Source organism: Oryza sativa, chromosome 6, assembly GCF_034140825.1.
Source record: "Oryza sativa Japonica Group chromosome 6, ASM3414082v1".
NCBI classification, from domain to species: Eukaryota; Viridiplantae; Streptophyta; class Magnoliopsida; order Poales; family Poaceae; genus Oryza; species Oryza sativa.
The window spans coordinates 13723751-13740356 of record NC_089040.1 but is presented as its reverse complement, the minus strand read 5'-3'; the positions used below and the strand labels follow the sequence as shown (position 1 = coordinate 13740356).

At 48.6% G+C, this 16606-nt stretch overlaps 3 protein-coding genes across 5 annotated transcripts; 1 reads left to right on the top strand and 2 right to left on the bottom strand.

Annotated features, from left to right (window-relative positions):
- Window positions 1–245: 245 nt before the first annotated feature.
- LOC4340949 (uncharacterized) lies at window positions 246–924 on the bottom strand. The gene has a single exon (XM_015787040.3). It carries the CDS (start codon window positions 842–844, stop codon window positions 500–502), a length of 345 nt encoding a protein of 114 aa, XP_015642526.1. The 5' UTR covers window positions 845–924; the 3' UTR covers window positions 246–499.
- Window positions 925–3766: 2842 nt separating this feature from the next.
- LOC136356995 (uncharacterized) lies at window positions 3767–7106 on the top strand. Its single transcript, XM_066311719.1, has 4 exons — window positions 3767–3891; window positions 4213–4385; window positions 5088–6118; window positions 7089–7106. Exons 1-4 carry the CDS (start codon window positions 3767–3769, stop codon window positions 7104–7106), a joined length of 1347 nt encoding a protein of 448 aa, XP_066167816.1.
- A 3375-nt stretch (window positions 7107–10481) lies between these two features.
- LOC9267517 (probable LRR receptor-like serine/threonine-protein kinase At3g47570) lies at window positions 10482–15553 on the bottom strand. 3 transcript variants are annotated; one of them, XM_066311834.1, is made up of 5 exons: window positions 15275–15553; window positions 14028–14468; window positions 13844–13917; window positions 11232–12227; window positions 10482–11122 (listed from the first exon to the last, which is right to left on the bottom strand). In XM_066311834.1, exons 4-5 carry the CDS (start codon window positions 12127–12129, stop codon window positions 10725–10727), a joined length of 1296 nt encoding a protein of 431 aa, XP_066167931.1. In that variant the 5' UTR covers window positions 12130–12227; window positions 13844–13917; window positions 14028–14468; window positions 15275–15553; the 3' UTR covers window positions 10482–10724. The 3 variants fall into 3 exon arrangements, with proteins under 3 accessions (XP_066167931.1, XP_015644458.1, XP_015644457.1); XM_015788972.3 differs by having other exon boundaries at window positions 11232–13917; window positions 15184–15553; XM_015788971.3 differs by having other exon boundaries at window positions 11232–13917.
- Between the last annotated feature and the right edge of the window lie 1053 nt (window positions 15554–16606).

Here is a 16606-nt window from a genome sequence, read left to right as displayed (position 1 = left end):
CTACTGTTTTACAGAGCAGATGAAATTTAGCTTTGTTAAGCCAATGCATCTACTTTACTCATTCCGTTTCATTTTAAAGATCAAGAGATTTTATTAAAAAGTTTCCACAATGTAAAAGAAGGTTTTGGCGATTGGCATTCCATGAACTAGAACAATCACATGCAGGTTACATTTCTTGCCACATTAGAAGAGAGGAACATGTGGATTACATCCACAAGCAGGTCAACATTTCCAGCTCAAACAGATGCAACGGAAAAGTGCACAATTTATTTTGTTCACACAACTAACGTGTAAAGAACGAAAGCAAGCACAACAAATAACAATGTGAGGAATATGTACGTTACATCCACAATCAGATGAACATTTCCAGGCACAGAAGCAAAAGGAACACTCTTTCTTATGGGGCATTACGTCAAACAGCTAACGTGCAAGGAGAACCAATCAATCACGCAGATCGAATCACTATGTGGGGGAAAGAAAAACTAGAGGCTCCAGGAAGTTACTTCTTGAGTCTAGTGCGCCTCTGCGGCGGGCGCTCCCCGCGGCGGCGGCGGGTGTGGGAGACGATGAGCGGGGGCCTGGGGGCGCGTCGGTCCTCCTCGGCCTGCCTCCGCGCGGCGTACATCTCCTGGGTCTCGACGACGACGAGGCACTTGACCTGGGTGAGCATGCCGAGCAGGGAGGGCGTGGTGCGGTGCTCGACGGTGCGGTGGCAGCGGCGGAGGCTCATGGCCTCAAGCGTGTGGCGGTGGAGGCGGCGCGTACCTGGGAGGCCCCGCACCAGCTTGGGGCTCCACGCCACCTCCACCCGCGACTTGAACGCCTTGAACGCGCTCCCGCTCATCTTCCCCACCCCCCCCCCCCCCTCCCCCTCTCCCCCTTGCTTCTACGGCGGCCGGAACCCTAAACCCATGGAGGATTTTCGCCGGAGGAAGGCGGGTTGTCCTAGTGGCTGAAGCTGTTCGATGGGCCATTTGCAGGCCGGAAAGGCTATTCTTTCTCGGAATAGGTTCATTTTAGGTTGGAATAAGTTCACTTTAGGTCCCTCTATTTGTCGCCCAGTCCAATTTTCGTCCCTTAACCCCAAAACCGGGTACAACCCGTCCCCCAACTTATGAAAACCGGGCACATAAGGTCCTAAGGTGGTTTGGATAGCGGTTTTGGCTGACGTGGCGCCTACGTAGCTGGTTTGACTAGGTCTCCGTCCCACGTGGCACTGACGTGGTGCTCACGTGGCAATTCGAGTTGGAAAAAAATAAGCCCCGTGGGACCCACATGTCAGTTACATTAAAAACAATAATTAATAAAAGGTGGGGCCACATGTCAATCTCACTCCCCCCTTCTCCTCTCTCGAGCGCGACGGCCGACAACAACACCTGCCGCAACCTCGACCGCCACGCCTATTGCAGCCGCGTGCTCCGTCTCGGCCTCGCCGATCTGGGAGTAGCAGGGCACTCGCGCGGCAGCGGTGAGCCGCACGAGCTGGCGGGCATTGAGGACTCAACAGACGCCGCATCGCTTGTGCAGGGGGTGCCACCCAGCGCCGATGGCAGCTGCGGAGACAGTGGGCGCCATGGAGGCGCAGGGAGACGCGCACCGCGTCGCCGTTATCCCCCGCGGGAGCCGTTCGCCCCCGCCGACGGGCAAAGTGGGTCCCTCTATTTGCTCGCCTGCTCCGCCGCCCATCCGCGCCGTCCGCTGCCCGGGAAGGAGAGAGAGAGGGGAAAGGGAAGAAGAGAGAGAAGGGAGAGGAAAGAAGAGAGGAGTGAGGCTGACATGTGGGGCTCACGTGGCCCCCACCATTTTAAAATTATGTTTTGTGTGCAGCTGACATGTGGGGCCACGCTTTATATTATTTTTCCGATATATACTTGTCACGTCAATGCCACGTGGAACGGAGAACTCGTCAAATAAGCCACGTAGGCACCACATCAGCCAAAACCGCCTTCCAAACCACCGAGGGACCTCGTTTGTCCGGTTTTTGTAAGTTGGGGGACGAGTCGTACCCGGTTTTGTGGTCAAGGGACGAAAATCGGACTGGGCGACAAATAGAGGGACCAAAGTGAACTTATTACTTTCAGGTTCCTCACGTTGTCGTCGAGTCTGAAATCCATACCTAAACCGTAATACCAGATATGATGTGTCCCTCAACTCTCAAACCAGTGCATATAAGATACCAAGATAGTTTGGATGGTGGTTTTGGCTGATGTGATATTGATGTGGCATTTAAAATCAGAAAAAATAATTGTACAACCCACATGTCAGTAAGTATCCTTCTCTCTACCTCTCCCCTTATGCTATTTATCCCAACTAGTGTGGAGATTATGGATACCCCATATCCAACTGGGTATGGGGTGCCATGTATAGATAGAACTAGAAAATCAGTGCGCCAATAGGCGCACCGTGCACCTACTATTTTGGATGTGTATGTGTATGTAGATATGGTGCATTTTAACACTGTTTTAGTTCCTTTTTTTTTCCATTTTTTTGGTATTACCAATAGTAGTTGTGGTATATTTAATTCCCTTATTCTTTTTTTAAGTTAATGTTCTTTTACTTTTGACTGAGAAATATAATATGCTCCTGAAAAGAGGAGCGAGCCTGCTAGTTAGCTTCTCTGAATATGCGTCGCATTTGACGATATTTTAATTCCTGATTTTGGTGTTCGATAATAAAATAGTCACAATAAATAACACATTATTTTTACAATATGATGTGTGGTTAAATATTAAATCAAAATTCAATGGCGTCGTCTGTTTAAAATATAGAGGGTGTGATATTTATGTGAAGATTTACAGTATTGTAGGTTAAATATTTTTCATTGCATGTTCGATAATACGAGCTTATAAACAACTGGTTTGACAAGCCTGCGTTAAACCATACATGCACGTAAAACGTTCAGTAGACCCATAAATCAAATTACGTTTTAGCCATGTATGTATAATTTTTTAAAAGCCCATATAGCGTCATGATTACAATTATTTGTTGAAAATATTGAAAAAAAATTCAAATCAAGTAAATAAAGGCCACATCTATCCCTACCTCACTTTGGGCTTTTGGCCCACGTTGTTTTTTCCCATGCCAGCAAAGCTCAAAGAGCACTTCTAGAAATCACCGATGTGGAATTGTCAAAATATAAAAATAAAAAAATCTTATCCTCGATCCCCTAACGGAGTCTGCAACGCATTTCCAATTATGCTCGCTGCACCACCATCGTTGATTTCCAATCAAACGGCTACAGGTGGGCTGCAAATACGTGGCTGCTCTAGAGCCCAGAATCCAGGCTGAGTTCCGCTTGTGGTGCCACGTGGCCCAATGAAAAGGTAGGATTGTAACCCTGAAATCGTATATAAGATATCTTTAAGAGGACTCGGGTTAAATTCTAAACTTGTATGTCAAGGAAATACCCAAGATCCTAGTCGGTTATGATTGTTTTTTATCTGTAGCTACATATTCCGTTAGGGATATGGATTGTTTTTTGTAATGCAGACCCCTTCCCCTATATAAGGAGGGGTCCGGGTGTCTTTAGGGGCACGATTTCTTCCTAGATCATACGATCAATAATACACTCGGCGGATCAATCCCCGGACAGGAGTAGAGTATTACTTCTTGATTAAGAAGGCCTGAACCTGTATAAAATTCCTTGTCTCTAAACCCATCCACTTTTCCAGCTTGATAGCCACCCCCTTTTAGTATTGCCGAAATCTTGTTTCGACAGTTGGCGCGCCAGGTAGGGGTAGCGTCAAGTTCTTCGCCGACTAGTGCGATGGGTTTCGTTTCCGGCATCGACGACTTCGTCTTCCCTCCCAGGCAGGCGTTCCGATTCGGCAGCCTCGACTTCATCAACAACGACTTCGGCAAGATTTCTCTCCTCGACTCGGATTCAAACTAGTCGGGAAGAGGCCATATCTCCGCCCCGTTCGGTATCCCGAACTCGACCGAGGTCTACCCCAAGATCATCTCCACCGAGTTGGCTTCAAACCACTCGGACGAGATTCAATCTACTTCAACACAACCCGATCAAGACAATGGGGCCTATCCGCCAATCCTGATGAAACTCCCCGATGATTTGGCTGTTGTCTTCACCACAAGGGCGTCTTCTCCCCATAGGCCTAGGCGGGATCCGGCTTCAGCCTCGGCCCGGCCTAGCTCCAGGGAAGTCGGCGTCATACTCCAGCCTCTCGGCACGGTTTCGACGGAACAACTGGACAGCTACCTCAGCTCCCCTGGCGTCGACTCGCGACCAACGAAGATCGTGGAGTACGATGACTTCTGCTACCGCTACGACTACCGCAACCTCGACGACTTCGACGAAGGCTTTGAAGACAACTACACACCTCCCTACTTCGGCATCTTCATGGTTGACAACGAGACGGAAGAACAACGTAAAGCCCGAGAAGCAGAAGAACTACGCGTACAACAGGAAGTCGAACGACGCCGACTGGAAGAGGAGCGCCAAGCACAAGAGCGAGAACGGCTGCAGCGTGAGCAACAGGAATGCGAACGGGCTGCAAAGGAGGCTGAGGATCGGTGAAAACAGGCCTTGGAAGCCGGGTGACAAGCACGAGAACTTATCGGGCAGCAAGACGTCGAGGAAACTGCGGTTTTTCGCACCCCTCAACAGAACGCGGTTGCAGCGATCACCCTCCTCGACACCCTCCTCAAGGAAGACGCACTCAATCAACCCAATCACGTCGTCAACATCTTGAACCAGACCAAGACCATGATCGCCGCCTCGGTCCCGGTTAACTCTGCAAGCGTCAGCACGCTGACTAGCAGCCGAGTTTCTCCTCTTCGATCTCAAGACTATCACCAACCAAGCCTCAGCGTCGCCGGCGCGAGATCCAGTCGCAGGAGCAGGGGTCATGACGAGCGATCTGTCCACTCGCTTCCCGAACTACACAGGGAGCGTCGAGTTGAACGACCACGCTCCCCACCTCGCAAGCGCCCCGTCGATTTTCGCGATACTATCAACCAGCGCCGCGCGACAATAGGCTACGCTCCCCACCATTCACCAGATCGCTACGACGACGACGTGGATGGAGTCACTGCCTTCACAAGCGACCTGCGTTGAGTGGATTGACCAGCCGGCTTCAAGCCGACTGGAATCGAGAAGTATGACGGCACCACTAACCCGGAGTCCTGGCTCACCGTCTACGGTCTCGCAATTCGCGTAGCGGGAGGAGACAGCAAAGCCATGGCAAACTATTTGCCTATGGCCCTAGCGGATTCTGCCCAGTCCTGTCTTCACGGGTTACCCCGTGGTACAATCGGATCATGGGCGAAACTTGGCGAACACTTCATCGCCAACTTCCAGGGTACCTTTGAACGCCCTGGTACACATTTTGATCTCTACAACGTCATTCAGAAGTCTGGAGAATCCCTTCGAGATTACATCCGACGCTTTTCCGAGCAACGTAACAAGATCTCTGACATTACCGACGACGTCATCATCACCGCCTTCACCAAGGGCATTCGCCACGAAGACCTAGTCGGCAAGTTCGGGCGCAAGCCTCCCAAGACAGTCAAGCAGATGTCCGAAAAAGCCAACGAATATGCCAAAGCCGAAGATGCCATTACCGCGTCCAAGCAGTCAGGCACCACTTGGAAGCCGAAGAAAGATACGCCGACTACAGGGGAGACTGGAAGTACCAATCACAAGGATCGCAAGCGTAAGCCCGAGGAACTTGTGGCAACTACTACACCATCCTCCCGACAACATTCGCGCATCAACACTTTTGACAAGATCATGAACTCCCAATATCCGCATCATCCCAATTCCAATCACGCGGCCAAAGATTGTTTCGTCTACAAACAGTTTGCAAAACAATACACCAAGAACGCACGTAAGGCCTCCGACGGAGATCAAAGCACGTCAAAGAAGAAGGATGATGAAGGTGATGCCCCGACTGGTTTTCAAGACCACCGCAAGGAACTCAACCACATCTTTGGTGGACCCCTGGCTTATGAATCTAAGAGAAAGCAAAAGCTGACCAAACGGGAGATCAACGCTGTTCAGCCCGATATGCCCCAATATCTTCGGTGGTTAGAGACAACAATTAAGTTTGACCGCTCGGATCATCCTGACCGAGTGGTCCACCCGGGGCGGTACCCCCTGGTACTAGACCTAGTGGTTCACAACGTCAAGCTTCACAGATCCCTCATCGATGGTGGCAGTGCACTCAACATCCTTTTCGCCCCCGCCGGCCGCCCGCCTCTGCTGCCGGGCGTGGCCCCGCCGGCCGCCGCCACGCACGGCACCGCCGCTGCCCGCCATGGCCGCCGCCCCGCGTGGCACCGCCGCCGCCCGCCATGGTCGCCGCCGGGCGCGGCCCCTCCAGCCGCCGCCCGTCACGGCCGTCGCCGCCGTGGCCCCGCCGGCCGCCGGCCACCGGATCGAATGGGAAGGGAGGAGAGGAGGAGAAGGGGCGGATGGGAAGTGAGGAGGGGAGGAGGAGTTAGATCTGTGAAGAGGAAGTGGAACGGATCTATGAAGTGTAGGAGAGGATAAGGGATAGGCATTATATACTACGTATTAAATTTTAGTCTCGATTGGTAATACTAACCGGGACTAAAGATCAATATAATTTTTAGTCTCGGTTTGTATTATCAACCGAGACTATAAAGATGATCTTTACTCCTGGTTGGTGTCACCAACCGGGACTAAAGATCCTCGGCCCCCTGACAGACTACTGACATGGGATGAACCGGGAGTAAAGATGATTTTTAGTCCCGGTTGGTTCATAAACTAGCTGTGATGTTTTTAACCGGGACTAAAGATCATTTTTAGTCCCGGTTTTTATTGCAACCGGGACTATTGTGGATTTTGGCCGACCGACCAAAGATGGTTTCTCCACCAGTGGGCCCTTTACAATCCTATAATTGGTATCAGAGCCTGGCTAGGTTAACATCTCTAGCCCGATGGACACAGTGTGTGAAGGTCTAATGGACCGTGGGTGCCTGCGTGGCCCGTATACCTGATGGACCGTTGGCCTGCTCTGTGGGGTCTATACACGGTGAAGGGCTAAGGGACACCAATATGTGAAGGGGGAGATTGTTGAATAGTGGAGATTGTTGAATGTGTGAAGGGGGAGATTGTTGAATAGTCCCACATTGGTTGTGGAAGGGCTAGGGGTGGATGTCGAGCTGGCTCGGCTCGGCTCGGCTCGGCTCGGTCTAGCTCGTTAGGATAACGAGCTAGCTCGGCTCGGCTCGTTATCCTAACGAGCTAGAAACCCAGCTCGGCTCGGCTTGTTTGAAAGCTCGAGCCAGCTCGTTAGGCTCGTGAGCTTTGGGGACAAGAGAGAAAGCGAACAAGGGGAGGAGCCGAGAAGGGGCGCCGGGGAGGAGCGGCGCGGCCAGCAGCGTCCATGACGGTGTCGGCGCCGGGGAGGACTGCCGCGGGCGGCGGCGTCCACGGTTGGTTGCGTCAGCGCCGGGGAGGAGCGGCGCGAGCGGCGGCGTCCACGGCAGCGTCGGTGCTGGGGAGGAGCGGCGCGGGCGGCGGCGTCCACGGCCGGCCGCGTCGGCGCCGGGGAGGAGAGGCGCGGGCGGTGGCGGCGGTGGCGGGAAGGAGCGGCGCGGGCGAAGGCGTCCACGGCCGACGGCGTCGGCGTCGGGGAGGAGAGGCGGGGGCGGCGGCGTCGGCGCCGGGGAGGATAGGCGCGGGCGAGCGGCAGCCATGAGGCCGGCGGCGGCTTGGGTGGGGATTGAGGATGGGGACAAGCCAGAAGGGGATTGACTCTAGGGTTTTCACAAGGTGATGGGCTGGGTGATGGGCTGTTGGGCTGGGCTAGGCGCCTGGGCCTCATCTGCTCTGGCTCGTTAAGGCTCGCGAGCGGCTCGCGAGCCAGCTCGAGCTGGCTCGTTATCTCTAAGAGCTGAAATGCCAGCTCGGCTCGTTAGGAAATTCAAACGAGCCGAGCCGAGCCGAGCCGAGCCGAGCCTGTCACGAGCCGAGCGAGCTAACGAGCCATGAGCTTCCTGTCCACCCCTAGGAAGGGCAAAGGACCTAAGATATAAGTGGAGGAGCCCCTCACCTCAATGGCTAGCTTTTGGGGTGGGAAAGACCCTTTACCCTTTACGATCCTACACCGTTTGTATCCTCCATAGAGGAGGAAGCTATTATATTTAATAATAAATCTAATCTAATTGTGTAAAATAACGGGTCCACCAATTTAAGTGAAAATCGACGGTGAGATTACTGTGCCATGTGGCGGCTTGAGAACGTTTGTAGGAGTGCCACGTGACGGTTTTAGAGCGTTTGTAGAGAGTTTAATGGACTTTTAGTATATAATAGATATGGATCAGCATCTGCTCGAAGTTCATCAGTGCGAAGGCGAAAGTGGCGCCCTGCAGTGGGTGGCCAGCGCGGTGGCGGCGAAGTAGAGACTATAGGAGATCGATGATGGGGGAGAGCAAGGGAGAACAAGCACTACTAGAAAAACCATTTTTTTTCAGACGATGGCATTTTTTTTCTAGGCGGGTAGGTCTCTCGGAGCGAAATGGCTGTCTACGAAAATAGTAACCAGGGGCGACATCGTCGTTCGCATGCGAAGATAGATTTTTTAGGCGGACAACATAAGGCGCCGCCTGCGATAATTTTAGGCGGACGCCTTATGTGGTCCACCTGCGAAAATTTATCTTTGTAGGCACCACCTTATGTGGTCCGCCTGCAAAAATGAGGCTATATAGCCTTTTTTTCTCCTTGAGCACTTGTTCATTCTTCCGAAGTTTTTCTCTCCGAAAACAAACAAAATATAGGGGGGAAGGTTTTGAACTCCAAATTTTCGAATGATTTTTCTACGGTGGTTAGATATATGCCTTTCCACTCTTACTACTCATTTTTTTATAACTTTAAACATCCCTTTAAACATCCCTTTGTGATGGATCCGTGCATGCAAAATAGTGAAAAAAAAGCACCATGTTTTTTCTTTTCTTTTTTTCCTATACTTTCCTTTGATATGATTGTGTTGGGTTCATGTATACTCCTTGATGCTATGATCCTCTCATCCTCTAGTGGTTGAATTTTCCCAAAATGATGTATTTTGCTCCCATCCATTTCCTATATCAGATAGGAGAGAGAAAATTTTCCATCCCCTAGGTCTATGTAAAAAAATAAGTGTATTATGTTTACTTTCCATCCCCTAGGTCTATGTAAAAAAAATTATGTTGGATCTATGTATACTATATGATGGCATGTGGTCGCAGTCATCCTCTAGTGGTTGAATGCGACAATTTAATTACCCAAAATGATGTATTTTGTTCTCATCCATTTCCTCATTTCCTAGATCTAGATAGGAGAGAGGAAATTTTTTTTCATCCCCTAGGTCTATGTAAAAAAAAAGTGTATTGTATTTACGAGAAATTCATAGATTCCCATCCTTTAGTTATTAATATTTCTCTATCCTTTAAGGCGAACTTAAGTTTGTTTACAAATATTTGTTGTTAAGAATTTTTTTAAATATAGTTATAAATGAAATTTTTCTAGAGATAAGGACATGCGCCAATGGATGTATCATACGCCGAGGCTTTTGCCGTCATACACGGATGAAGTATTTAAATTTATTGATATTGCTAAGACGCCTGAAGAGATAGCAGAATACATCAAGGGCTTGCACAAAACTAAGTTGCTTACTGTGGTGCAGTACATTGGACGAGCTTTCTTGAAATTTCAACAAAAAAGTCATAATGGCCGCATACAATTTTAAGTAAGTCCCATAGATTACATATCTGTGTTACTTCATCCGTGACTAACTGCATCATCGTTACTATGTATTGATCATTAGATTTGTTTCTTATCTACCCTTGATTATAATCACGGGATGTACATATAATTTCTAACAATAGTAAGTGATTTTGATCCATGCATGTGTACTTTTGATGAATTATAATTAAATCTCGACTTAATATGAATTGCTAATATCCTTACAGCGCGTACAACTCCTACAAGATAAATGGTAAAGAACAACTGCAAATAAGGGAGAAGCTGCTAGTGCATATATACTGACCGGTAATGCTCCACACAATTAATATATTTAAATTCTTTTACTTGCAATATTTAACTAATTCCTTCTAATGACTAGGATTGCTCGCATGCGGTCTGCAATACACCGATGTACGTACCATATCTCTGATGAAATCCAGAAAAGCACTGAGAACGTGTGATGGGCTACTTCCTGCAGAAATACGTGCAGTCTCCGGTTAAAGAAATGCAGCTCAAATATTCCCAATGCTTCCCTTTCCTATCCAGACAGAGAGCTCAGCAAAAGTCACCACAGCTATCAAGCCTATCAGTTACAAAATTGGCTAGCAAATACTTAAGTTGGGACTCTCTACATATTTATAACAACAAAACTGATTTCTTTTAATTATACAGTTTCATTCAAAAATAATAATTTGCCCTGCCAGTAAGGGCACATGCATAACACTTATATCTTTGCATATATAACTGGTGAGAACTTTAGATCAAGAAGCATTCCTTCACTTCAACACATGCATACTCCTGCTTGATCCATTGTCACTGCCATGTACTTCAGATGTCCAAGTGCGACACATTAGAAATACACATATGTTTCATTAATAATAGCTACATGACAAAAAATAAATAAGTTTAATTAATCTGGTGTCTGATCCGACCTCATTTTTCAGGGAAAATATCTAAACATACAAATACAAAAAGGTACTTTAGAAATGGGCAGCTTGTAACCTCTTCGGTTATCATATTAAAAGCTATGATTCTTCAAGAAAGCCTCCTTGATTCGTTTCAATCTACAGAGAGCATCGCGCATGGTGCTTCGTTCATCAGGAGACTCCAGAGCACAAGACAACGCAACCTCCATGACAGGAAGTATTATGTTGTTAAGCATCAGCTGCTGCCGCTTCTGCTCAGCACTAGCCTGCTGCTGCCCTTCATGGCAGATATCAACGATTGTTCCCCTAAGGCGCTCGTCAACTACTTCATGAGCTCGATGCGGGAATCCATCTCGCACCCATTTCTCAAGATTCATGTCCCCTCCAAACTGCGGATCAACAGGCCTCTTTCCAGTGATCATCTCGAGGAGCAACATTCCGTAGCTGTAGACATCGCCTTTTGCTGATGGTTTACTCCCATACCCATATTCTGCACAATATAGTTTTAGTGTAAACATATCGCAATTCATTCTTTTTTTTTCTTAGAATAAACACAATGATATGAATGAACACAAATTATGGCAAGCTAGAAGGAGCACCTGGTGGAATATATCCAATGGAGCCCTTAAGGCCATGAGTACTGGATACATCTTGTCCAGCTGATGTTGGAGACAACAACCGAGCCAACCCAAAGTCTCCAACCTTAGCTGTCATGTCTTCATCGAGAAGCACATTGCTCGGTTTGATATCACAGTGCACCACTTGTTCTCCACAATCATTGTGTAGGTAATCTAGTGCACTCGCAACATCAATGGCGATGCTAAGTATCATATCGGCGTTCACCCCTGCAACATTCTCACCCTGCCTGCCTTTGTGGATCAAATCCTCAACACTTCCGCAGCTCATTAGCTCATAAACCAATGCCCTGAACTCATTGCCTGAAAAATCGATACTCGCACACATGGTGACTAGCTTTACTAAGTAGCGGTGCCGAACATTTCTAAGGGCCTCACACTCTGCGGTCCAGCTCTTCAGTGCTCCCATCTTATGCAGATCCAACACCTTGATGGCCACAGCTGTTCTGCTGCGCAACACTGCCTTGTACACTGAACCAAAGCCACCTGTGCCGATGAGGTTTCTATTGTCAAAGGAGCTGGTCACCTGGTTTAGCTCTTCATATGAAACAAGTGGGTGACTTTTCTTGATGAAGCTGCCTAGTTTTTTAGGCTTCCTATTTCTTAACCATTTCCTTGGCAACAGCAGCATGCTTATGATGACAACGATGGTAATAGCAGCCATTGCTGCTGTGCCAACTGCAATAGCAACGGCCATCTTTCGACGATGTGAGGAATGGATGTAGTAGCATAGCATGTTTGAGTAGCATAATTTTGGGTTGCCGTCAAGGTAAACAACAGAGTGGTCCTTAAAGATGCCGTTGTTTGGCACCAATCCATCAAGGTCATTCATTGAGAGGTTCAGTAGCCTAAGGGCTTGCATCTTCACCAACGTTGCAGGTATAATACCCGATAACTGGTTGCTAGACAGGTCCAAGGTTTGCAAACCTTTCAGATTCCCAATAGTACCAGGGATCACACCTGACAAAGAATTTCTGCTCAATGATAGACTCTGAAGACTCTGGCATTTCCCGATTGACACTGGGATACTACCGTTGAGGAAATTATAGGACAAGTCAATGGCGGTTATTTGCCCTAGTTGACCAATATTCTCTCTTATTGAACCAGTTAGTAAATTATGTGATAGATTAAGGAGAGTGCTAAGGCTGTTGAGTGAAAAGATGGAAGCAGGGATGCCCCCCTTCAGACTGTTGCTTGATATGTCCAGTGAAAGCACATGTTGGAGGTTACCAATCTCTACTGGGATTTCACCAACTAACTCATTATGGTTCATCTCGAGCCTCGTTAGTTGTGCAAGATCCCCAATTTCTGCTGGAATTATGCCTGACAGTTTGTTCCTAGCAAGGCTTAGCATGGTCAGCTCTTTCAATAGTCCGATTTCTGGTGGGATACTTCCAAAAAGTAGGTTGTAGCTCATATTGAGCAAAGTCAGGGAAGATAAACGCCCAATGGAAGCTGGTATGTACCCAGTTATTCTGTTGCCACCAACATATAGCCTTGTGAGAGAACTTGACAAGTTGCCAATGGAATCAGGGAGTATACCCTCAATGAGATTCTCATCAAAGGCAATCAGCTGTAGCTTAGTGCAGTTCATAAGGTCAACAAGGACACTTGTGTTACCAACAATTTGATTGAATCCAATATTATACAAGACAAGATTGTGAAGACCGCTAAGTCCCGGCGGCACAGAGCCGCTAAAGTGATTGTGGGACATCCTTATACTTTGGATGTTTGTCACGTTATGGAGAGATGGTGGGATTGGACCAGTGAACCTATTGATGCAAATATGGAAAACAAGGAGCCGTGGGAGTCGAAACCCAACATCACTTGGTATCTTCCCATGTAGGTCATTATTTGCAATTGCAAAGAAAGAAAGGGAAGAGAGATTGTAAAGTGGCTCAGGAACTGTGCCTTTCAGGTTATTTATCGAGAGCTGGAGGTACTTGAGCTGTCTTAGATGACCAAACTCGTAAGGAATTGTGCCGGTCAGGTTGTTGGTGCTAAGATCAAGTGTGCTCAACAACGAGAGGTTACCAATATATCGCGGAACACTACCACTTAGTTGGTTCCCTCCAATCTTCAGGACTCGGAGTTTCTGAAACGAGCTAATGCTTGCAGGTATAGTACCAAAGAAGGTATTCTGTGACAAATCAATGATCTCAAGATTTGTGCAGTTTATTAGAGCTGCAGGGATATTGCCCGTGAGAATGTTAGCACTAGCATTTAGTGTTTGAAGCTGTCCTAGCCAACCAATTTGGTCAGGTATTTCACCAGAAAACTGGTTCTTTTGTAAATATAAACCATGAAGGGCTGATAGATTGCCAATGCTAGGGCTAATCTTGCCAACCAAATTGAGGCCCTGGAGATCTAACACCAAGACTCTACCATGACGATTGCATCGGACCCCACTCCATGTGCAAGCGGAGCCATTACCCCAAGATAATAGCATGCCTGATGGATCACTGGTGACCAGAGATTTGAGACCAAGGAGGGCCTCTTGATCCATATTATCGGCTGGAACTGACTGAGCAGAAACTACCAGGAACAGAGAGGATGACATGAGTAAGAGTACTAACTGATGGACGATGCCAATCCTTATCTTGATTTGGAGATGCTTACACAGCAAGGTTGCCCACATCTTGATTCGGGTCTGCACACATAAGAAGATCGCAGGTTGCAGACATGTGGATATCCAGAACAAGAATTGACAAAAGGAAAGCTGGATCATCACAAATGTTTGAGTATATAGAAAATACATACCTGGTCCAGTCGTGATGAAAGAAACCTATAAGAATCGCATACTTAACTATATACTACCACAGCTCAGGGATTTTATACAATGGCAACTTGAGCTAGCGATCCATGCCGTCTTGTTAAGTAGCATGACAAGTGACAACTCTTAGAGCCGGATAATCTGGACTTCGTCACTGTACTCTCTCATTCTTGCAGGGGAGGCTGTTCCTAATGTCAACAGAAGAAAATAAAGATAAGACTTTTGATCCCATACATAGCAGCCTTAGAAATTCTGGTCACCAGAGAGGACGTCACTGTTTTCCTGTATAAGAAAGTTGGTAATGAGATGATCTTGGCCATTGGAATTAACTTTTCCACCAAATTGTACGCGAAAACAAAGATAAGACTTTTGATCCATATATAGCAGCCTTAGAAATTCTGGTCACCGTAGAGGACGGCACTGTTTTCCTGTATAAGAAAATTGGTAATGAGATGGTCTTGGCCATTGGAATTCACTGTTCCACCAAATTGTACGCAGCATATTGAATTGTATATGATATGCAAGTCTGAGATGCAAAAGAACAGTACAGGAATAAAATAAAAGAAGGTACTTTATGATAGGCAAAATACACAGCACTGTACTTTAGTTGACAATTATATCACAGTTTGCAGAATTAGGCAATCATATATCTAAATATTATTAAGGATGGGAAAGTAAATTTACCAAAGAAACTATGCTTCCATTAAAGGGGGCAAAGAAGAAAATATCAATACATCCTCAATTTGCAATACATATTTGGGCTTATTATGATAGGGTGGGGTTAGATTCATTATCTTCAGCTGACAGAAAAGAAATTGAAGTCAATTTCTTTTGAAATCCTGCCTATCCAAGCCAATCATGGTTGAGGAAAATGGGAACTTATTCAATTGGACGCTTTCTTCTTTAGCTTCACAGTTTCTTTGAACTATTTGCTGTACTATGGAGTATATATAGGATAAGGAAAAAAAAAACTCAATTTTCATCTTCAAACTTCCACAAAAGTACGGACACCATTTATTCTTCAATTTTTCAATCCTCTCTCACTCTTTCCTCTCTTTGTGTTCTTCCTGGCTTCTTCCTCCACTCTCACTCTCCCCCATTCTCACCCCGTTTCCAACCCCGCAAGAAGAAGAAGAAATAAACCTTTGCTGTCAACTGGCAAGACCATCGTCATTGGCTTGCCCCCACCAATCATGGCCTCCTCAATCTGCACAATGACGGGCATTTAACTCACCTACGCGGCGAAGGGCGAGGGCTACAGCAGATAGATCAGCGACAGCAGTCCCCTCGCTGGGCCACACTGGAACTGGAAGAGGAATTTCCCGCCAGCTGCAGGCGGCACGCGAGGGGGGCGTCGACCTCGGCGAAGGGGACGGACTACAGGAGTCATATGGCAACGGCGGAGTCCAGGCCTAGCCAGCATGAGTCCACGGCCGCGTCGGTCATCGCTCTAGTCCCCAACCACCTCGGCTGCAGTACGAGTGTGAGAATGGTGAACCGAGAGAGGGGAGGTGGGGGCGGAGGCGGCGCTGCGAGAAGATGAGGTGGCGGGGGAAAAAAATGAAAGGTCAAAATGGGAAGAACGGTCAATTTCAGTTGGTCATGTGTTCGATCAGGCCTCCTCCGTATTTTAATTTACGGCACCGTCTGAATTACCCCTAAACCACAAAACTGAAAATTCTTCACCCTTAACTATGCAAACCGGACGAATTACTCCCCTTGACCTAATCCACGGTGGTTTTTGTCTACGTGACGTACGCGTTGCGGTCCAGTCAGCATTTTATTTATTAAAAATATGTAGGGCCCACCTGTCATACTCCTATTCCTCTCTCTCTTCTCTCACTCTCTGTCTCACACGCGCACGGCAGCAGAGGAGGCGGCGAACGGGGGATGAGGCGGTGAGCGGCGGCGGGCTGCGGCGGCGGCGGAGGAGGCGAGTGGCGGCGGGAGCTCCCGCTGCTCGAGGCGAGGCAAGGCGGCGGCGGCGGAGGAGGAGGCGAGTGGCGCCGGGGTGCGGCGGCAGCGGAGGAGGCGAGCGACGGCGGGAGCTCGCGCTGCTCGAGGTGAGGCAAGGCGGCGGCGGCGGAGGAGGCAAGGCGGTTGGGGGGAGGGGGCGACGGATGACGGCGCGCGGCGCGGCGGGGTTGAGATGCCGCGGACCGAATGCCGGCGGTGGTACTCGCCATCGCAGCCGACGATGCAGCGGGACCTCCAGGTGTGGAACCCGTCATCCTCCTCATCCGTCGCACGGGGAAGGCCCGAGGAGGAGGTGGCAATGGCATGGCCTGAGTACGAGGCGAGGCTGCGGGTGGCGGGGTTGACCGGCTCGAGTGCGTCGTCATCAGTAGTCGCGTAGCTCTGTGTGCCCGCGCCGTTGCGTAGTCGTTCAGCTCCGCCAACTGCCGCGACTCGGGCACCGCTCGTGTTGCCATGAACAGGACGTGCAGCCACTGTGACGAGCTCCCGCCGTGGAGGGCCGGCACCACTAGCTGCTGCTCCGAGCGGCGCGCCAGAGAAGGCAACGATGGCGAGGCGGTCGGATCGTATCCTGCTCTGAGCTCCGTCC